The sequence below is a fragment of the Perna viridis genome, chromosome 13 (assembly GCF_037379345.1).
Source record: "Perna viridis isolate PV_CMFRI_1.1 ecotype Kerala chromosome 13, ASM3737934v1, whole genome shotgun sequence".
In the NCBI taxonomy this organism is placed as follows: Eukaryota; Metazoa; Mollusca; class Bivalvia; order Mytilida; family Mytilidae; genus Perna; species Perna viridis.
Genome location: NC_142457.1, coordinates 31,279,834 through 31,304,085, shown reverse-complemented (window position 1 = coordinate 31,304,085; position 24,252 = coordinate 31,279,834). Strand labels below are relative to the sequence as shown.

General features: G+C 30.8%; 1 protein-coding gene across 2 annotated transcripts in view; it reads right to left on the bottom strand.

Moving 5' to 3' along the window:
- Positions 1-6,039: 6,039 nt before the first annotated feature.
- LOC148600319 (innexin unc-9-like) overlaps positions 6,040-24,252 on the bottom strand; it is a 54,848-nt gene continuing 36,635 nt past the window's right edge. Inside the window, exons 1-3 of one of the 2 annotated variants that reach the window (XM_088559730.1) lie at positions 19,888-20,357; positions 15,866-15,929; positions 6,040-13,752 (exon numbers count right to left, since the gene is read on the bottom strand). In XM_088559730.1, coding sequence (XP_088415856.1) covers positions 12,543-13,752; positions 15,866-15,927 — 1,272 coding nt within the window. In that variant the 5' untranslated portion in view covers positions 15,928-15,929; positions 19,888-20,357 and the 3' untranslated portion in view covers positions 6,040-12,542. Of the gene's footprint in view, positions 13,753-15,865; positions 15,930-19,887; positions 20,358-24,252 lie in introns of those variants that run through there. The other variant, XM_088559731.1, reaches the window with a different exon arrangement.

The following is a 24,252-nucleotide window of genomic DNA, read 5'->3' as shown; positions in this document are numbered from 1 at the left end:
CATATAATTATAATTGTTCAACAATGTGCATGCATCTTGAGGGTCCTTAATTCTTCATCGTCGTTTTTCTCTTCTTTTAAAAACGGAAGTCGTCATTTTTGTTTCAAGTTTGTTACGCAGCTTCAGTTTGTTGTACCATTGTTGATACCTTCGGCACGGTCAAACTTCCACCCTGGATAAATTTATTTAGCTTAGGATAATAACTGCTGACGACATTGTATTTACAGTCATGCAGATTACAAATGACATTATATATACACAAACGTATAATTTTTTGGTGGTTGTAATATCATGGTAACTTGCAGAAAATATTACACTTTTTAAATGTCTCCGTATGTGTAATTTTCATTACGTATTATCATATCATACATCATACGCATCATGACGTATCTTATATTGACGTATGCATATCACTAACATTGCACGCTTGGCGCGAAATGAATTATGAGCAGCCAGACATAACTCCACTGAGTTTACTGAAAGTTTGATTAATAATTTAGTTTTTAGTTTACCATTAGATAATCGTTTTATTTTGCAATACTACATTTTACCGTGTGACTATAATTTAGCTTTTATTTTAAAAAATTCCTGAAAGATGCAATAGATATTTTTTTTATTTTTTGCGAAAGCGCTTAGCAAGTTGGTCAGCCGTAGGGTCATTTTCTCGTGTTATCGGGTCGTGTATAATTGAGTTATTTGAATGGGTTTTTTTTTTCGAAAAATGAATAAATGTGAAGTTGGTTAATAAATATATTTATAGTTTATAAAGATTTTAGCTCTTAATGGTTGGTGAAACTTGTCGTAGTAATGAAGATATAATCTTTTCATACGCCCTGCGATATAAATACATTTACACTTTATCCAATACTTGAACAACATACACACGCTAGGGAGTGGAAGTCTTTCCTGTAAATGTTACAGAACTTATTTAAAATAGCATGTATGTATTTTAACGTGAGATTTGTACAATAAACAAGCGCACTCACACGCTTTTATCGAATTGTATCTACTACAAATACTAAATCTGATTTACAGAGTCATATTTTGTATTAATACTTAAAATGTTCATTGAAAACACAGTTTATCTTACTCAACCCAAACATGTGCTTTAGTACACACTCTTTCAACATCAAAGCAAATCAAGTGTTGAGTTGGACACACAATGTCTAATACAACGTTTTCGTGCCTTTTTATTTCTTTTTACTAACTCAACCAATACAAAATTGACAAAGCCAAAAATGTCTACATAAACATTTTATTTTGCTTAGATTGACATAAAATGACTGATGACTTTTTTACCGTTGTTCTCAACAAAACATATATATCGTAGACAGAAAATGCATTGATTCAAACATAATATGTTTGTATCAATCAACAAACGGCTTATCATATCAGTCGTTATTTTGTCCATTAGTGATAGTTATTCATCCAATTATTACATAGAGAGACATACACAACTGGTTATTAGTATAAACATAAACAGTTTACGTATAATCACTTGTGTTTATGACACAAACTTCTTCGTATAAACTTACAATAATAAAATGCATTCGGCCTACAGTACTTATTTGGGGAAAATATCATTCTCTGGTATATTAGTGATGGAGAAACGAGGAATGGGAATGGGATTAGGGGAACCGGGTAATGTATGGGGTATGGGGAGGATGGGAAAATCGGATTTTATGTATTTATTCATATGATAAATATATCAAATTTAATTAAAAATAACTTTTTAAATGCTGAACAATATAAAAAAATTGAATAATATTTCATTATGTTAATTTTTGATAAAGAAAAATGCAATGAGTAAATCTCGATGGGGAATGGGGATGAGGACAATGATGAATGGGGAATGAGAAGTTTATACCATTCAAGACATATCGTCAGGCGCACTTTCTGGTTTTCTGTTATAACATAAAATCGGGTCGTTTATTATATTTCATTGAGTTTTTGGGTTTTAGAGAGACAACACGTTTTCTAGGACGTCGACCTGTAATTCAAAAATCGACCAATATGTGTTTGTATTTGTTTTCAGGTTTGTCGGTTATTTTAATCCTACAGCATCTTCATCTTAATATGTATGTCTTCTTCATGATCTATACTTTATTCCTAGAAAAGTTTAAGAGAAATCCGGTCGAGTATACTACATTTACGGAAGCAAATACGAAGCTTTTTGAAATGGTCTTATGAATAAAAACGTGCCGTGTGCTGTTTGTATGTCCAGACATGTTGCAAGCGTTTTGATAATTCACGGAAAGCAGACGTGTCATCATTGGTGGAAATTGGAATAGAGTGGTTTATTAGCTACCAATAATTACGACTTTAACGCTGCTGGACAGTTTATGTGTGCTGATTCTATGGCTGCACCACTTGGACACTGATGGAAAGCTGCTATATTATGTGCATGCTGTATGTGGAACCTCAGATGTCCTCCATACGTGAACAACGAATTTCTATCGTGTTTGCTCAAAATAATATAAGCTTAATTTCATTTTTAACTGAAACTAGCAACTTTTGAATATATCATGTTTTATTTTTTTTTTAATTCCATATACCTGACTCGGACATTTCTTCTTTGGTAAAAAAAAATCATTTGTATTATCTACACAGGCTCAATTATATATACACATATATATTATATCCATAACACCATTATTGCTTTACTTGTAATCACGAATTGCAGCACTACTGCGACCCCGAAACTAAAAACGATTCTTAATCTTTGGACCTCGAGATTGGCAGTTGAAATAAAGCTTCACATTTTCACAAATGTAATCTTGATTTTCAAATATCCAAATTTCATCAATGTACTTTAAACAATGAATTCCTGGATTGGAATGAAAAAGCAATTTTGTCTTCATTTGGAATAAATACAATTAAGTGATTTATGCATCCGCTTTGAATATTAAAATATTTAAAATTAAATAGATGAAATATGCTTACTACTCGTAGTACGTTTGTATGCGATTTGACACTTATCTGATTTTCCAATCGAAAGAAAAATTTAAATTACATAACATGATCTGGAACAAATTTCCCGATGACAACATTAAACTTAAAGGTTCCATCACGCTGGAAAGTACGGAGAGACACATATGTTCTAAAATACATATACACAATCAGCACAAACACAAGATCCACTGACTTCATGAAGGAACAAACACAAAAAAACAACTTCGATAATTAGATAGTAGTTATGCAATACATTACTGTAGGTTACTGAATAACTGTTTAACAAAAAGTAAACTCCTGAACTTTTTACACGATATTAATATTATCCTACTACACTTTCGAATTCAATTCGCACAAACGTATTATCCTCCAACTTGAAAACTTTCTGTGCATCTTTTTCGACAAATATTGTGTACTATTCTTATGAACACTAGAAAAAATTACACAAAGGAAAAAAATGACAAAATATTCCATCAAGGAAGAGACGGGACGCTTTTAGAAAAGCTATTCAGTCTTAAAATAAGAATTATATTTTTTTTAAATGTTGAGCTGCTTAAAGGAAAGTAGAGTTACTTCTCTTTCCTTGTTCAAAGTCAATTGATGTTCGTATAACAGCCCTGCATCCTATGGAACCAAACATCTTTGGCTGAAGAATCAAGATAATTTATGTTTTCTTGTTGGTGTCTTCATTCATGAGATGCTGGTTTTATATAATACTTAACATTTACTATTCAGAGGTCCAGTTGTTAACAACAAACTGAGTAGGTATACAATCTTAATTTAATTTGCAGGGTGTTGAAAGCCGATTAAATTAATGAGTGTATCCTTGAAATTGGAACATAGTTTATGTGTATGCTAGAAATAATTTGTAAATAAAACGATACAGACATTGAATGTCATATAAGTGTTATATTTGCTACCTCTTTAAAGTTTAGTTAAATATATCATTCTCATATGTGTGATTATTTATTAAAATACTTGGACGTGTGATTAATCCGTTAAATGCAAAAGATAAAAGTTTAAATGTCTTTAAATTTTAATCATAGGTTTGATCATTATAAATTGGTCATTTAAAATTAAATGGTTAACCAGTGGTAGTGAATATTTCACAAGAATCTATAGAGTTTTGAGCATGTAGGATATGGTACAAAAACATGAGAATTGAGCGGGTACGTAAGAGTGTGAAGTGTCTTCTCCAAAAAAATAATAATTTTTAAGTTTAAATTTGGTAAACAATTTAAACAAACAGAATAAAGACAGAAACTACAAAAAACATACAGAAACTGAGAGGAATCGAGGCAAGAAGCAATAAAAGCGAATACTTAATATATTCCCATTATAAAGAGTGTGGATCATGTGCACCGACAGGGTAATCGTTTTCTGATTTTTACCATTCTCGCTAAAGAAGAAGACAAATGTGGCATATACAGCTTTTGAAATGTATACAATTCTGATTTACATCATATACCACCTTATTCTCAAATATCCATTGTCCTCATTCCCCTCCGCCATATAGAATTTGCTCTTGACCCTTGAACTCCAAACAAACACACAATTCAACAATTACATGATCAAATCTATTAATTTTCTTCTTCATCTGAACTTTTATTTCTAATTATTCTTTTAATTATTTTTCATATACATTTGCAATGATACATTCAAAACTAATTTTCCTTTCTTACCTCCCCATGTACAATAGAATATAAAGTTAACCCCATACATGTACTGAACTATCCCCCATACACTCTCCCCATTCCCCATCTTCCCCTGTTCTATTTTTTATATCCAGCATTTACAATATAATGTTAACACATAAAAGCCGTAGAATAAAGTTAGGCGATGATCTGATTAACCTGCATCTTTTCGATTGATAAGTACAGTTGAAGATGTATAGGTTTGTGTATTTGTCCTTTGTCCCTTGATCTCGGCAATGGTATATTCATTCGTTTTAAACTGAATTACCACTTAGTCTTTTAGTGATGAAACAGTGTAGGCAGCGAATGATTTTCTAATGAGTGCTTTTTATAGTGTTTTTTTCTTCTTCTTTAAGGCATGATTTGTGTTTCATTGTATTTCTTTTATTGGAAAACAACTTTTGAGAGAAATTCAGACCATAGTATCTGATGTTACCTAATGCGTTTACCAATGTTACTATGATCATTATTTAATATAGTAACCGAGCCTTGATACCAGATATAATATTGTTTTTTTTTTTTTTTTGTGTTTGTGCTAGAACCTTGATACTTTTTGTAACAGTGATAACCTGTGGTAGATGTCTTAAACAAGTGTTTAAACCAATTTGACCGTGGAAAGTAAATATGTAAACCAACCGTATTTCACTTACACCAGGTGAACCGTAACTTTATGAAAACCTTTGTTTTTATATTATTATGTTGTTACAATGTGGTTAAAGTGGTTATAGAGTTTGAAAACCTTTTTGTAAGGTTGACCGCGATTCGTGTATTTTTATCAGAGTTTGATAACAATTTGACCGTGGTTCGTTTATATTTATCTGAATCTTCATACCACATTGACTGTGGTCACTGAGTGTTTACACTATTTCAAACCCGAGTTTTGATAGTACTTCGGTGTTATAACAGTGTAAACTTTTATTTTGACTATAATGATTACCGTAGTTTTTTCTGGTTACAAAATTGATACAACATCGCCAATAGTAATTGTCGCTTTACATAGTGTCAATATAGTCAACAAACTTCAATCTACGCTATATAGATACAGAGAAATCGGGATAGGGAGATGGTGATTTTGTATGGAGGATAGGGATTTTGAAAAAAAAAATGATTCCGGTTTTGTTTGTTTTCTCTTTAATATTTATTTCTTTTCAAACAAAATTTGAAATGATTGAATTTAAGCATTTACAATTTGAGTTGATAATGTATTTATTTATCAAAGGAAAATCATGGGGTTATTGTTTCGGGAATAGGGATATTTGGAATAGGGGTTTTTAGTGAGGAATTGTGCATGTTTATATGGTTTACAAACTACAGACGGTGTCTGGATAAGACAGATTTGGCTTTTTGGGGTTTGGTTTAGATAGGTTTAAATGGAAATACAAATAATTAACACTCTCAATACAAAAGTGAGTTTATTCACAAATGATAATAAAATGAATAAGTTATGATTATCAATATGTACATCATTATTGCATAGTTTGTTATCAATAAACTAGATACAAATCATCAATGGCGTTAACTTCATACTCTTCCTTACCACCCACCCTCCCCGACTCGGTTATTTCTGTTTTATTCGAATGCTTAAATTAATTCATTTAAAACATTTAGAGATTTTTTTAAAAATAGAATTGTCACTTTCTTATTACCAGTATCCCACTAGATCAATCCTAATTTGAATTACAAGTAATTCTTCTATATTGATCTTTGATTTCTATTTGATATTTTATAATTTGTTTTCAATTATTAAATAAAAGAATTACAAAAAAAATGTACCAACTGCAAAAATTCAAATTGAACCCAATTAAACCCCCTTTTTTCCTTTTCAATCATTATTTAATGTTCCCCCATACACATGAAGTTAACTCTATTTATGAACTGTAACACATTTAGATAATAAGATATATAAATCAATTACCATAATTATAAAGTAATTTCACGCTATTGGTATTTATAGACACTACATAAAATGCTGAAATCTACAGCTTTGTCGAATGTGTCTGTTGAAACTTTTTTATACATCATATCCACATTGATTATTATTTACGTATTTTTTTCAGCAGCTCATGATCATTTACCTTTTTAAAAATTCAAATATTTCAATCATGAATGTTTATAGCTAAATTTTTGTTCCAATAAAATGAACTTTTTAAATAAAGCAAATATTTAAATCCTTACCATTTAAGGAGGTACACCTAGCGTAAGGGACAACTCTTACAAATCATTGGAAAGTTTGTATTAGGCATTTAACATCAACTTCATGTAAAGCATCAAAGTAACTTGGATTAATTTCATTCTGCTTCAAATGAAAGCTTGAAAGGCTTTAGTGAAACTGAATATGATACAAACATATCCCTGATTTTATGAGTTATGTCCCTTACCCTTGGTCTACCTCCTTAAATTAAGGCTTTACCAATTGTTTTCTTTAAACTTTTTAATACCAACAAATGTTTACTAGAAAAAAATATAAAAAAATCTTGTATGTCTAAAAAAAACCAGAAAATTACACATGAATGTCAGAGAAATTACGTCATTTCTTTTGAGATCACTTTTACATGATGAATATATGAAAAAACACACATGGATTTGTTCAAACAAGTATGTTACTAATTACTTAAATAATGAACCTAAGAGAGGCTCACCATAGGTGGAAATATGAACAATGCATTAAATCATTTCGGAAACTTAGATGAGAACCTAAGGTTCTATGTTAACGTTTTCTCAATATTTAAGGTTACTAAGCAAAATTACAACTCTCGTTTTGAAACTATTGTTATTTAAAAATTGGTTTATATGAAACAAAACCTGGTACATACAATTTTTATGATGGCCATACTTATTATTGGGGAAATCTCACAATGCACGTATTCCTATAGGCATATATATTTTAATGGCTAAAAGTGTTTAAGATAATGTAAAAACTAAAAAAAAAAGAGCTGTATATAAAATAAACATCAATAAAATTACAAACAAATACTTTCAAAAAGATATTCATATTCCATAGCCGATATAAAATTTTGTAAGAAATTACAAACAGTAAGGGTGAATTTTAAAATCAAATTTGGTGACCTATGTACTGGAATTCAGAAGAAGGTTAATTAAATACCATATCTAAGAAGAAAATCGAAAATTGATAAAAAAAAATTTTACAATAAAAATAATTTAAGACCGTACTTAAGATATCATTGATGAGAAGTGTAATCTAAAACATATAATGGAAAATGTCTACAATAATTGAAATACAAAAACTAAAACTAAAAACAATTTAACATTTTATCACGACACGTATTTTGCAGCGTTACATTCATTGAAAGTCAAATAAAAAAAATTAAATAACTTGCGCTGTTTTATACTGAGGGAAGGTATTTTCTCGTGAAAAAAAAACATGAATTTTGATTATTAGTTATTGCAATAAATGATTAAATACAATAAAATTTGACAAATTTCTTTTAAATGACATGTGAATCACATGCCCTCACATAAAGATGTAGATTTTCATGTGAATCTTGATTAACTTGAAAGTAAAGTTACCTTTTACCTGAAAATATCTAAACGATCCCTCATTTGCAAATGAAAATCGGCAAAATAAATACCGAAGCGTCAACATTAAAATATGTAAATTTCAAAACCATTGTTTAAACAAACTTTCTAAACAAGTATCTCCAGTATGGCAAGGAAAGATAACTCTATACGTAAAATAAAAATAACAAAACACAAAAAATTAAATATATATATATTACTTCGCGTTAAAATCACTAAAGTTTGATTAAAACTAACAAAATATCACACAATATTGAGGGATGTAAAACTAAAATATCACAGAATTGCTGAGCACTTTCTTCTGGGTTACTAAGACATAAACATGTTCAAGCTCCTCACAGCTGCAGACGTTTGTTTTCGTCCTCACTTAGCCATGAAGACATGCATTTCGACATTCTAAGACAGTAATTAAACATAAAATAGTTTGACGATCGAGATTATTTCATTTTTTTCTGTCATTTTAATTGTCTTGTATTGTCTGTGAAAGCAGTCTGCGGCATTTACAGTTAATTTAGAAAATCAGACGCTGTTAGAAGCTTGACATTTACTAGTGTTTGTAAGAATCAGGCAAAAGATAGTTTATTATCAATATAATTCACTGCTTTAGAAACAAAAGACGTTTAGTTCTTTCATTATGTTGAAAAAAATTTAATTTTGTTAAAAATGTTAAAAAGTATGGTGATCGTATTGGTGTAAGAAAGGACTCTACGTTGTAAGATAATACAATTTGCCACAGGATTATGAATTGTTATGTTTTGCTTGATTTCTACAAGTCATTTAGGATGTCTCGTGACCGATGACGTCACAGCTCTTAAGGATGTTCGCTGGTCAAGTTAATAATAACAAGAATTTCAAAGGATTGTGAAATTTGTTAAAGTCTTTCAATCTAAAACTATATAGGAAGAAAGCATACATGATTCAGAGTGCTAGTTTTTGAGATATAAGTATTCTAGATTATGGCGGGAAATGGAATTATCCAGATTGCCCATATATATTTCTACGTATGCTTTCATCTCCTAAAATTACCGAAGAAATAACAAGGATTTCACAAGAAAAACCTCCCAAATAACATTTTAAGTACTGTTTAACGAATTAAGGGGGGACTGAACAAAAATTATTAATGCTATGAAATAGATAAAACAAGAGGAGTAAGAAAATCATACAAAAATTGCTCTAATAACAAGCAAACATCCTATAGAACCTATAAACGTATTGAATCATGTATTTGTTTACTAAGTGTGTATTGCGATTTTTTACATTTTATAGAAACAAAGAGGAACAATTAAATCTATTCTTTTTAATGCAGCCTCTGTACACACTTCCTTTTCGTTATTGTTACCGAAATACACAGGTTCGTTTGAAGGGTACGATATGAATATTGATTTACCATTTTTTTTATCAAATTGACATAAGGTTTGTTTTACCATTAAAATGTCGTAAACAAAGATGTCCAATTTGAATACTGATATCTAATTGTGTTGTTACCTGACAAATAGAATGAACTTTAACTTTGAATAGTGCAATCGTCGTTTATTTATTATTCAAAGGAAAAAAGATGTGTTTTATACAATTCATTTTCCCGTCTGAATTGACTATCATTTGTTATACTTTAATTTGTAGAAACCACCCTTGTAATGTTAATGACATAGATAGTTTTCAGGCAGATATGTCCTCTCATAACGAGGTTTAAAATGATATAATGTCATCTTGAATTTAATACGAGAGTTATAAAAACTATAAAGCTCTAACAATAAAATAAATATAAATATCTATAAAAGAAAACTATCACACACAACAAAAAACAAACAAATATGGTTCATCCGGATACGGTTAACAATCCTGGCAGTCAAATAACTCTGCTAATCCTTAAATGTTTTGAGTGTAATTCTAAAACAAACTAAGCCTCCCTTCGAAGACTTATGGAACTAAATTATGGTAAAAGTAATGTTACAAAGTACTTCAAAATGTATATAATGATTTTTACACATACAATGAAACCAGTCTAAACCTAACCTTTTTTAAACCCTAAAATTGGTTCGTTTTGGACAGGTTTCCGATCAACCAACATTCAGTATTCATTTAAATTGAATAGAGGGGTTTTAAAAAAGTGTCTGGTGTTTGGTCTTTGTCCCTGGATTTCATTCTTTTGATTTCCGCTAGAATCTTGATTCCCTCGATTACTCTCTCTGCTTGACAAATCTTCGTATCATTCAGGGTTCGGATTACACAAGTTTCGTCACATAAGATTAAATAACGTCTTAAGAAAAACTTGCTACAAAAACAAGATATTGTTTTCAAAGGGATATCACCTTTGTACAGCACAACACGTACAGTACTTCAGTATATCAGCCTTATCATTAAATAACTTCATTATCCAATTTTTATAGAAACGATTCCTTTGAAATCATAAAATGATTTTTTCGAGTAATAAAAAAAAACGTTTGATTTCAAAGTACAATAATTTTGTCACATCGACGCATCATTTATCTTTTATCCAAAAATCAACTTGTCAATTACATCAACAGAAAATTATTCACATATTCATATGTCAAGATTAAGTACTTTCCTACAAAAGTGTTGACTAGTACTTGATTAAAGTATCCGCACCAACACCACGTGAAATATAAGTTATCTTATTCCTGTTACCATTCACCTTGCTTTTTTAACGTATAATTAAAAGTTTGGTTTTTAGAAAGCCACATGCGGTGAGGTAATCACATCACACATAAGGAATGTAGTATTATACACAACACAATGCATAAATGTTAGATTATGTATATGTAATAATGGATAATCATTTATTATTTTAATCATATTTGTTTCTCTCTTGAGCAGTCACGGCGAAAGCGAAAACAAATCTTTTTTTTTCTTAAAAAACCAAAAACTATCTATTTTTCAAAATTAAACGTATGTTCTCATTGATGCTAACACAGTGTTTTAAGTGTAAATCTTGTAAGAATCAGGTAAAATGGGAAAATCAGAAACATACACGGCAAAACATCCACCGATCGCGAAAACATAATTTCACTAAAAAACGCTTCCCTACTTGAAGATATATTTTTTTATCTTAGCATCATTGAGTTTGCTCAGTATTTGTCAATGAAATGTTGGAAAAATGAGGTTTTTAACAGAGTTATATGCCTTTGAAATGCTAATTTTCGATGCATTTAAATTAAATTATAATTCATTTAATTGAACTGATATGAAAATCTTGTCTTTTTTCGTGGTTCTGATGGTGCAAATAGTCAAATTAAACTTTCGAAATTATGAGTTGATGCATACAATGTACCAAGGGGCACCCTTGTCTGATTCTTACAGAGACTGAAAATCTTTTGGATATTTTCGTAAAGATAACAAAGTTATGTTTACGCTTGGACGGAGTAGTAACCGCTTCTCTGAATAACCTTAACAAATGTTAATGATAAACCTTTCGGCATTGCTCTGTCTACAAATCATGCAAAGGGATTCATAATGCAATTGATGGTTTTATCTAAAATATATAAAATGTCCTTCATGGACAATTTGGATAAGGTTGTTTTCTCTAGGAATAATTATTATTTGGATATTATTTGTAACTAGATGAGATGAAGTAATGTGTAAATATTTTGGGCAATAGGTTGTCCGTACTTTTCTTCAGTAAATTTATTTTTGCCGCCTATAAGTAATAAAATCAATATTAAATTACATTTTCATTCGTGAAATAAGCCGAATAATTTCATTTCTTTAAAAAAAATAATTGCCTACAAATATCTCTACATGATTCTTAGATGAACGTTTACCTCATTATTTTTACACATACATACAAGTCAGTTTCCCTTAAAAAGACATTCGTTGTTTTGATATGATTGCTTTGAGCAAAGTTGATACAATGACTATATACAACAGAAAAGACCTTATGATAATTTCACAATTTGATAAACTTGATGAAAATTCAAACAATCTAATAGAATGAAGCAGCCATCGCGATCGTCGGAGGTCGATTAAGTATTATCGTACTAGTGAACAAATGTTTTGGCATAAATTTTGAAGTTCCTATTCAACAGTTTATGAAATTATATAACGATACAAATTATTTTCTTCAAAATAATACTCTTTTTAATTTGTCCCTATTCTTATTGTCCATTGTAAAAACAGTAGTTTCTTTACTCCTTATACATAAAAACACATGTTCTCTCAAACTTAGTACTTGCAAATATTAAACCTGCCAGACATGTTATTTATCATTCCATTTGAACATCAGGAATGGTCCCTACAACCTTATCTTTTTTCGCATGTATAGTTGTTATCTTTAACAATATCACTCGGGGCAGAATGCATAGTGTTAGCCAGAAAACCGAATTTTCGATAATGTCGTTATAATCACATAGCATTAGCATTTTCCATATCGCTGTTATCGTCTGCGTTATGTTTATATTTTTCTATAAAGTCTCTGTAAAGGTATCTAATGATTTCTGATGCCACTACGTCATTGGCGTTGTTACTGATTTGACGTAGTACGTAGATTCCATCTTGTTTTAGATAATCATTGACAAAATCAGCTCTAATCTTTCTTTCTGAATCAGTCTTTTTGTAAAGTTCGTTGATTCTTAAGTACTTGCGGATGTACGATCGTCGATGGTGGGGTGCTAAATAGCCGTATAAATTAGTCAAAAAGCCAAACCCATTGGCGAAGGCAACAAAAACCATCCAAAACCATAGAAAAATGAAAATCTTTTCATTGAAAAGATTAACAGGAAGCACACACTGGACGGTCCAACGCTGCAAATTTGTCATTTGGCGAATTTCGAAATCACAGAGCGTGACACGCGGGAAGCGCGGAGAGTATGTCCAGTCTTCCCCTTTCTTCAGCGATTCAAGTACTTCAAATCCGTAAACACTGTATTCAGAACCCATAAATGCATTCATAATGTACATCATAGCGATCGCGTTGATAAGGAATATAATTTTATATACCATAGCCACTGTTGTAAGATAATTTCCAAAATGACGGCCGCACAAAAAACAGCAGACTTTACCTATCTGAGCGCGGAGGTTTGGACAAAGTCCTGCACGATATGGTACGGCTGACTTGAGCCACTGACCCATGTACTTGGATATGTGTTCTAATTTCTTTTTTCTCTCATCTGGTGAGAGATACTGTGTATCACGAGCCATAGCATTTATCTTATCCATACTTATCCCGGAGAAAGACCCGAGAACTTTGTAAATAAGGCGAGGAATTTTGTAGAACATTGCGCATGTCAGTAGTATAAGTGGCACCCACTGGTAATACGTCAGTTCCTGTGTACGACGCTGATCATACTGAGCGGGAATCTGATCTTTTGATGGTATGTAATATGTGTTTGAAACCCAGCAGACAAAGTTTGTGTAACTGACACGATTGTCCGTAAAGTCTGTAGGGCACCAACATTCTATAGGGTTTCCAACGTATTGGTTCGTGCTAACAATTACAGTAAATATAATAAGAATTATAACAGTGTATTTATGATTCAGTCTGTCTATGAAATCATCATCATATGTTGACCGGAATCCGACAGCTTGACCGGCAGTACCTAAAACATGGTCTAGCCTACAATATTGGAAGAAGAAAACCAATAAGAAAATGTAACTTATTACATTAACAAAGTATGAGTGTCATTCAGCATACACTCATATAAGTTTAAATGCTTGTTATTGATTTTGACATCATTTAATGAAAGAAAATGCTTTCTCATTTGATATATTGTCAATTAAAATGCAATCTATACATTTTGAATTGAATTGTACATATTTTTTTAAAATGTTTACAATCCTTCAAAAGGAACTTGGTTATGAATAGACGGTGAAAATCTGATTTGTATAAAAAAAAAAACAAAAACAAAAACAAAAAAACTGTCACCGTTTTTTTTGGTTTTTGTTTTTTTTGTGTGTGTATTTTAGTATAAGTCGTAATGTAACTCTGTGTGTTTTTGTACTTACCATAGATCCTAAAACAAAATCAAATGATTCATGAAGCACAGCTTGATACAAACGCAAACTCATTACACTGGGACAATAATGACCATGACATTGGAGACAGCTTTAAATATTGAATCTGTCATAACATAAACTCTACATTAATTTGCATTTTTAAAGGATTTTTAATGTAAAATTGCTATAAATGCATTAACGTGTTATCATTCTGATTTACCATAAACCTGATAACTCTAAGCTTTGACAAAATTGGGCTTAAAGTTGAAATTAGTGTTGGAAACCCAAATGTTCATGAACAATAAGGGCGGCATCGACATTGCCATAACATTACATGTATATGACTAAAACATGTTGGTATTGTGGTCGCATCATTATCACTTAATATCAAAGGAAAACATGTAATATAAATGTGTTTATTTTTCCTTCTTATACAAGTCTTCTCCTGAAAATTAATACCAAAAAAAAATTGGCACACTGACTTGACTTATATTGCCATATTTTTATTTGTTATCTATAACAGCTAAAAACAACAAGCAAAGTCATATTATATCAAGATAGTATTAGTAATGAAGCAATGGTATTAATAGTGTACCAAAAAATATTTCAATGTATATACCATAATTACAACAAATGTTAAAAACTATAAATGCGTTACTTTAAGAGGATAAAATGGTCGGAAAACAACATTCATGCAAAAAAAAAGAATCAAGGAAACTTAAGGTAGATCGTACCAAAACCATTGGCGCATTCTTGCTTAAGATGATATATTACTTTTTTCTGGAACACAACGGATAAAATTTTAAAGAAAAAGATCAAAATGTTGTTTTGAAATCAGCATCATTTCCTGTAATACTATTTTGCCTTAAAAGTTTGAATAATCTCTCCAATAGTTTAGCGAAATTATTAACTTATATTAACTTTTTTTCCTTTTGTCGCGTATTGGATAGATCTACCTTCACCAAGTAAAAATAGAAATGAGTAAAAAGTCAACATAATGAAGGGCAAGGTCAAATACACAGAGACGATTGGGAACACAATATCTTGACTACACTCATATCAACCTCATTACACCAAGAAAGAGGTTTCAACTTCTGTTTAAAGTTGCATTTTATTGTGTTGCATCATTACTGACATTAAAATGAATTAAAACCATCTTACGGAGGTAGACCTAGGGAAAGGGACACAACTGTTACCAATTATTGGAATGTTTGTATTCACCACTTTGCATCAATTTTATGTAAGTATCAAAGTAACTCGGACTGATTTCATTCTGTTTCAAAGGAAAGTTGGTCTTTGGTGAAATTTAATATGATACAAACATATCACTGATTTCAAGAGTTATTTCTAGGTCTACCTCCTTAAGCTTATAACAAACTGTCCGGGTAAGACTCATACTTTCGATGTGCGTATTTGAAACGTATTTTAGAAAACTAAATCAGATCACATTCGTTGAAAATATGTAGAGATTTTTTTTCCTTTTATTGCCAATTTTCTATTCATATGGACGATGTTTTAATAATATTTTACAACGTTGAAAACTTTTGATTTTATATCAGTTAAAAATAAATATTTCAACCGGACAGATTATGTTTTACCTTTAGAAGAAATCAAATATGCAAAAATCAGAATATTTATTAGTCTTTCCAGAAGGTGTATACTGCATTCTCTATTTGACAGAATAGAATGAAACCTCTCCCTTAATAAATAGGTCAATAAGTTATTACACATGCCTAGGATACTGATGTTTAGTGTCATCTAGAAATGCTGAGACAGTGGCGCCCCCTAACGTCATTCCTGAAAACAAACATGATGGTCATATATTTTTTGCTCTTAATCGGATTTTTATGTTTAGATATGTAAACTATACCCGATGCCATAAAACGATATTAACGATTTCTATTATTAATATGAACAATTTTCTTACTCTTATTGTAAGATATTGTTGTTCAATAATAAGAAGTTTTATCGTTTTCACGATAGATAACAAACTTCTACGACCCTTATTGTAATTTGTAGTCGACAGTATAGCTTTAACATACTTCCACTTGTCTCATTCTCAAATACCCCTACTCAAATGTCCATACAAATAAAGATCTGGAAGTCTGCCCGTTTCAAGGACTGTGCCCCACACACAAATAGCGTACACCAAAATAAAGGACCATCGAGCTTAAATAAACTGGCAAAGTAAATTTACAGTTTCTCTGAACAGATTACAATTTTGTAGTGGAATTTCCTCCTACAATTTAAACATATAAATATTAACATGCCTTACAAATATTTGAATTACTTTTTGTACAGTAATAGGAATTACCCAGCTGAAAAACCTTTATACATCTTTAGAATAACTATTGTATACCTCCCGATATTTCTACGTTCATTTTGTAAGTCTATGTGCATATTCGATTTACAAATAAGACTTTATTGAATACTGTTTTTGTAAATCATTTCTAATGAAGAATGCATTTCTGTTTCAATCGTTTTTAAACTAAAGTACTTATCGTATTGTAAAGACATGATGCATTTTACAATAATGTGATACCACATCATTTAATATGAACTAAAAAAAAATACTATGCAATCTGTTGATTTTTTTTTCTTTTTGTATTTCTTTTTATTTTCGGTTTGTCATATAAAACTTGTGTTTTGGTTTCTTGTTACAACGAACAGAAAGGATATTATGCTGGTCATAATTGTTGAAATGATTAAATAAATAGATTCATAATTATTTTTTGCAATGTATTCTATGTTGCCAGGTGGCAGGGATGACAAATTGGCATGTTGGCTTACTCCGCCAATTTCCACGGAGAATATATGGTAACCATGGAAAAATACTCAAAAACCTGTCATTGTTGAATACAACTTTATCCTGCTGTAGCACTATTCGAGAGAAATATTTCTAACTGAGCAACTTTTATAATTGGCACGACGGCCGTTTCAGATGTTTAATCTTCATGTTGGGGTTCATATTGTTTTATTTCACTTATAATTATGTGTTCCTGCAATTTCTAGCGGCACTTTTTTTATTATCAACATAACCAATTTTCGGAAAATTTCCTATAAACCATATAGGCACTTACGGATGTGAAAAGGGCTCGTGTTTCAAAGAAAATGTTTACTGTTCTTCCTATCCCCAATGAGACCCAAAACCGGATCGTCGTGTGTTTGGTGGGATACGTCCCTTTGAATAACTTGCTAAAGTGGCTTGCCTTCCGTAAATATGAAAAATAACTATTTTAGACTATCTAGCAACATTTATCCCGCTTAAGGCAGTAATTTACCATGATACACAATTACACATACTTTCGATGCGACGGGCAGTGAAGACAAATTGATATGATATTGTCCGATAAATGTCTTTGAAACTGTTCGATCTACAGGTCACTCAGTTGTGCTCGTCATATAAGACAAAATTGGTCGCGTATGCGGTTAGACACAATATATCGTCCATATCTATATTTAAATTTTGAGGTCACGATCTTCTAAAATATAATCATGTATAGGGTCGACGTACCTTTTGCAAATGTAAATTTTGAGTATATTTACACAACATGTGTAAATGCATCCTTTTTTTATTTTCATATCGCTAAAACTATAACTTTGAAAGATACATGTTGTAATATCACTGATATGAAGGATTTACAAATGCCTTTCTAGGTTTATTATATGAAAAAACCTTAACATCCATTTATGTATGCATTAAAATAATCTGTTTTTATAAAGACACAGTTGTTGGTATATAGTGTAAATGCTACCATCCAGATTACACATTTAAAAACAAAACATTCAAATACTGTGTATGTAACTTACAGCATGGGCACAATCTCCATGAAGAAATAGTGTAAGTCTCACATACAATTCACATATAGATATTTATGCTTATTATTCATAACGATTTAAGATTATCTAACATTTGTACAATTGAAAGGGTTTTATTAAGTTACTGAAAAGTGAAAAAATACATGTATTTAATCATTTCACCACACCTGTGAAAATATGTTTCACCAGTACAATGCATTATATGCAGATGACGTGGAATGGTTCCTTAGATTAAATATATGTCGTGGATTATTAAATCGAATCTAACATTACATTGCACATCTAAAATATCTACGTTCTAACATCCCAATTCACTGACATAGGAACATTTTTATGACAATCTTATTTCTCCGTAATTTTAAATTGAAAAGATCAAAAGAAAACTTAGCTTCAATTGTATTTTTAAAATAAAGATATCATTTGCAAAAAGACAAACCCAAGCATTTACAAATAACCTTGCATGATATCCACCAATAAACTTGGTCAGGTCAATAAACATATATTCGTTGAAACTATATATTAAGGTGCCTTTGTATATTGAAAGTGATAGATATATTAAAAGATTTAAGTTGGGTAACGATAAAATATCGTTATTGATATTCTACCACAAATGTATGTTTGGTGAGTGTTCGTAGATAATTGTTATGCGAACTAAGTGAGGTTTAGTTAAATTGTCGGACTTTTATCAAGATAAAAGGAATACAGTGACAGTCAACATCAGATTTTCTACAATTGCAATTTATAAGTCTACAGTGGTGAATAAATGCTTTTTCAAAACAATGCAGATAATTATTGTTATGTCAGAGCGATCCACATTATCTTTATTCTATTTTCTCAGTTATTACAAACAGTGATAAAAGTTGAAAGAGACTTCTTTCATGTTGTATAAAATGAATTATAGATAAAACAGGGTCTTTTAAAGTCAAAGGAGTTTTAAAAAATAATTGTTCATTTTGTGATGTTGTAGGGACGTGCTCATACAACAAACATAAATTCAGTACTTTTAGATCTAATAATCCAAGCGTCTACGAACTAACAAAATAGCAACACACTACGAGTATTTTCCTGGACGGATGATGAAACAAGCGCATATTAGTGTTCTTATATCATGTTATCTTCATCTTGAATGTGACGCAACTACCTAACAAAGTTCAAGATTGATTTTATAAATTGATAACTTCTTTGTTATTTTGTTATTTATATCTTCTGTTATGTTTTAATTACTGAGTATATGAATTTTCACCGTGGCAATTTTAAGCTTTCTGTTTGTATTGTAATGTGCCGGAAATTTTTAACTGTATTCGAGAGTGTGTGGGGTTGGGGGCAAAATGTATCAAAACAACTATTTGCAACTCGGCGGGTTTTTCTAAAAAAGCAGAGGACGCTTACCCTACCTGTGCATCTTGTCCCTGCTCCCATTTTTAGTGGAATCCGAGTTGCCCATTTACTTTTGTTACTTTGTATATATTATTTTAGTTACTTTATGTTCTTTTTTGTCTTTGTCTGTTTTTCAAGTCTGGTCTTTGTCCCTGGATTACATTCTTTTGATTTCCGCCAGAATCTTGGTTCCCTTGATAACTCTTTTGAATCACCACTTCCATAGGGAATATGCCCTTACCAAGCTAGGACCGTTATGATGGCTTCCAAATTTTCGATGTTTTCATTGATAATGGAATTTAATTTGTAATACGGACCTTCATTTTTAACAAAACCTTTTGACTTTTACATAGAGATTATTGTTATCACCAATCGTTTTTCATCTTTCTTGATATTTTTTTATTTATTTATATTTGTTTTCATTTTTGCCATGACCATTTTCTTTTTCCAAATAAGCCTGAAGAAGGCCGTAGGCCTAATTATACTTTATAATATGTTTAACTTGCGTATCGAGAGTAAAGCAATGCGATACATTTGTGAAAGTGGGTAAGAAGCTTACCTTGTCGTCAAAGATCAATCCATTATAAGGAATGAAATATCGACAAACGATCCTCCGTTTGTATTTGTTTGTGTTGTAAATTTTCCACCAGAAGACATATGTTTTTACTTATGTCAAAATATACAGAAAAAGATATTACAGAGTAATTATTGCGATGACAATGTCATTTTATTACCCTATCTTGACGAGTTGGCACATACCCTGAAATAACCTGTCATAACTCTAGGCCTTTGTTTATACAACCGGTCCAGTTCATGCGTAAGCATTCAATTAAAATGGAGCGAAAAAAATAAATGCAGTTAACTTTATTATAATCTTATGTTAAGGCCTAATTTGACCAGATTGTAACGTAAAAATACAGAAACGGTGTTTTAATTCTAATTGTCTTTATAAAAATATATTTACTTGTGCTTATCGTTTTTATTCAAATTAATCTATGTTTGGTTATTTAAGTGTTTATGATTTTAAGGATAGCAGGTTTGAAGCAAACTGTCCGTATTGAAAAGCAGCGAATCGGCGAGATCTAGATACAGTGTTAATAAGGTGGAACTAAATTTGTTAAAAACGATTATTTGCCATTGTAAGTTAATATAAATATAAATTTTCAAAATTGTTTATTTAACTAGCAGTCTTTATAAAGTCTAACAAAAGGAGATTCTTGAATGTCAAAAGCCAACCGAACTAACAAATTTCTAATTCTGAAGCGGTTACAAACAACATAACCAGTCTTAATTTGTCATTTATTTGGTGTTCTTTTGAGATGAAAACTATATAGATTGTGTATGACATTGAAAGCCCGTTTTCGTCCGACTCCTACTCTTAAATGTGTAAATGTACGTGTATTAATGGATTATTTATTCAGCTTATATTTGTTTTGGTGATTGTAACCCAACAACGTTGTGTACTTGTTCATGATTTTGTGTAAGTTAAGTATGTGGGGTTTTTTTAACTATATTGTTAGGTTGTGTGTATATGCATTGTTAATTTATTTATTCAGCATGTACTATTTAAAATGTGTATAATTATGAGGCTTGACATTTGAATAGAAATTGTTTTTCTAATACGAAATTTTAGTATGGAGAGTACATTTCTTTTAAGTATAAATGTAAAGCATTTAAAATAACCATGAATAAAACATACTTATTATAAGGGACCTGTAAATATGTTTTAGGTATACAAATAGAGTCAATTTTGGGACACATGATGGATAAATTCTTAGACAAACCCAGTTACCTGTCTTACAAAGAATAATCTGAGGAACCAAGATGCGAGCGAAAATCAACGAAATATATTCCAAGGATAAAGACAGGGCATGGGAAATAGACACTTACAACAAAGAACATGTAATAACCAAAATAACACGTAAAAAGAAACACAAATAAATAAGAAACCCGGACTTAACTAAGTGCATGGGTAGGGAACGCGTCCTCTACTATTCTGGAAAAACCGGACGAGTTGCTCATATTATGTCAGGTCTGGGATAGACGAAAAACGAAAGGGAAACTATGACACGGTGAACAAATCAGTTCTCGAGGAGAAAATGGACACACCATGTTCCATAAGTTAATAATGACTACCATAAAACTTCTGTAGAAATGACTATAGTCTTGTATCAACATAACCCTCTTCCAGTAGCCTAATTGATAGAAGTCTAGCAAGGCAAAACAAGTCCGCGTAGTTTTGGTAAGCTCTGGAATAATGTATGAATTGTGATATGAAAACTCCATACGCAGGTAAAAATTGTAATAAAATATATGGTTTTAAACATGATAACGGGCAAAGCATGTCCCTTGACACTTTAGACATAGCGTCAATGCTTTCAAATCCTACTGTACTTGAAACCTGTTACTTAGTTTTGCATTTTGTATGTATATACACGTGTATATAAGAGGAACAAAGTTATTAAATTCGCTGACCCAGTACAAATGTCGTTTCGGGGCCTAGTCGAAACCGAATCTGGGTGTTGACAGTTTTCCATAATTCACAAGAAATTATCGATTGACTTTGGTTCGAATAGTTTCTTATGCATTTATCTTAATTAATAATAATATTGTTTGATTAAAGTTTTTAAACCAAAATATTTTATTTGCCATGCAATATATTTAATTACGGTTATGTGAAACCCCTTATTGAATTTTTAATTATTTATAGTGGTAGTATAATTAAGTTATGTTCAAAGACGGAACTAAATATCAGACTACAGGGTTTCGTTAGAATTGGGCTCAGTTTGGAAATTTAAAAAATGCATATAAAAACGAACCTTATCTAATCAAACAAAGAGTAAAATGGCCCTTATTTTATAGTACCTGAATGGGATTAATTTTCTAATGTCATCGGTTATCGGGATGGGACAAGGTGCAAGGTGAAATTTGGCATTTGGTACGGACAATAGGGATTTAGCACGGCGCACGTTGGTTATGAGACATTTATTGATACCTGAAGATGTACACTATTGTATTTCTTGAAATAAATACCGTGAAACCTCTATAACTATAGACCTGTATGTTAGGATAGTGGAAAGGTGTTCGGTTTACCTAAGTTCAAATAATGCTTACCCTTCCGGAGCAACTGGTCCATGTTCCCAGTGTTTAGTGGAATCCGAGTTGTTCATTTACTTTTGTTACTTTGTACGTATTATTTTAGTTATTTTATGTTCTTTTATTGTGTTTGTCATTGGGCAATTTGGAATGGCGAAGAGGGCAACGATAGAATGATTGGAGAGTTTACCCACTAGTACAATTGTAATATTGACATTGTTTTACTCTACATATCTACAAAGAGAAAAGAAATCAACAAAAATGAGTTATATGCCATTTTTGTACAATGAATTAAATCATAATAAAGGATCTCATTTTCAAGAGAAATTGCAAATCTGGATATTAGTTCTTCTGTTTTTGCAACATTAAACTCGGTGCCTGAATTTTACAGAGACCGTTTTTTTTAACTGAAACTAGTGACAGATAAAAATCTAAACAGCTTGGTATTACATTAATTCAGTTTCGAATATCTCTTTATATTAATATTTAATTGAATACAATCAATTTATCAGTTGTTAAAATATTCAAAAATGTATTGAAGTAAGATCTTGATTCGTATAACGACTAGCTTTTACATTAGTTTTATTTCAATACAATTCATATATTTTTACTTTTCATCATGTCATGTGTTGCAGAGCGTGTTGGTACTAGCGAATGTGTTTACTAGAAAAAATGTTTTGTCAGTTAAAAACTACCATGATAATATGATTAGAAGAACTGCATTGAAACATTATCAGTAGATGTGTAACACACACGTTTTGTAGCGTGAAATCTATGTGCAGTACGTAACTTTTACTTAATTGAATAATATGATTTACATATGAATCCAGAGTATAACCTTTCGTGCCTACAGTTTACATGTTTTTGATGCATTTTTTACATTTTTTAGTTAATAATAATGATAATTATAATAATTACATGTCTTCTTCAGTCCTATATTACTTTTTCTTAATGCACGCCACTTTTAACTTATAATTACATGATTATTTTTTGGGATATATGATTTTCACGCGATACATATGATTATGGTGCAAATCTAGCCATATATGAATATGAGGCATTTCTGTTGTAAATATGGACCTGGAGGAAACATATCTTTTTTTAAACCTTGTAGATGTATTGGCACGTAAACAATTATTTTTAATATATAAGTGAAGATTTGAACATGAAAACTTGGGAATGTTGCCAATAATCTGAGTACAATGGAGATGGTGAAAATATTTTGATATTTTTACATAATCGAAAAGGCTTTACATTTTCGCATTGTGTATATTTCTTGTAAAACGCTATTTATTCTATAATTAATCTTTGACTCGATGTAAAAAAAGAAAATGGCGGATTCAAAGAAGTATCTAAAACAAATCAAGTAAAATGGCAAAGGATCATAGAAACACAATTAAACGGGTTTTAAAGCTTTGCAATTAAATTTACCACACGCAATGTTTATTCATATTGGCATCAAATTGATAACTTTATAATTAAACCGAACTTTCCTAAGTTCGTATGACGATCCAAGTGCATGGAAGATTTTTAAAACCTACATATGCCTTAGTACCAGTGCTATAAATAAGAAGATATTAGTCATTACGGTGAAGAAAATATTTCCTATGAAAGTCCGTCTTACAAATGCACGTTTCTAAAAACACATTTTTTACATAAACTTTAACTTTAAGCATACTTCTCATATAGATAAATGGATAAGGTACACTTATATGGCTACAGTAATATTCTCATGTTAATTAAAAATAATATAAAATTTTACCCAAAGAAAGCTTTACTGTTGCATCATTGGTCTTTTAAAATTGATTTCAGAAACTCTTAATTCAGA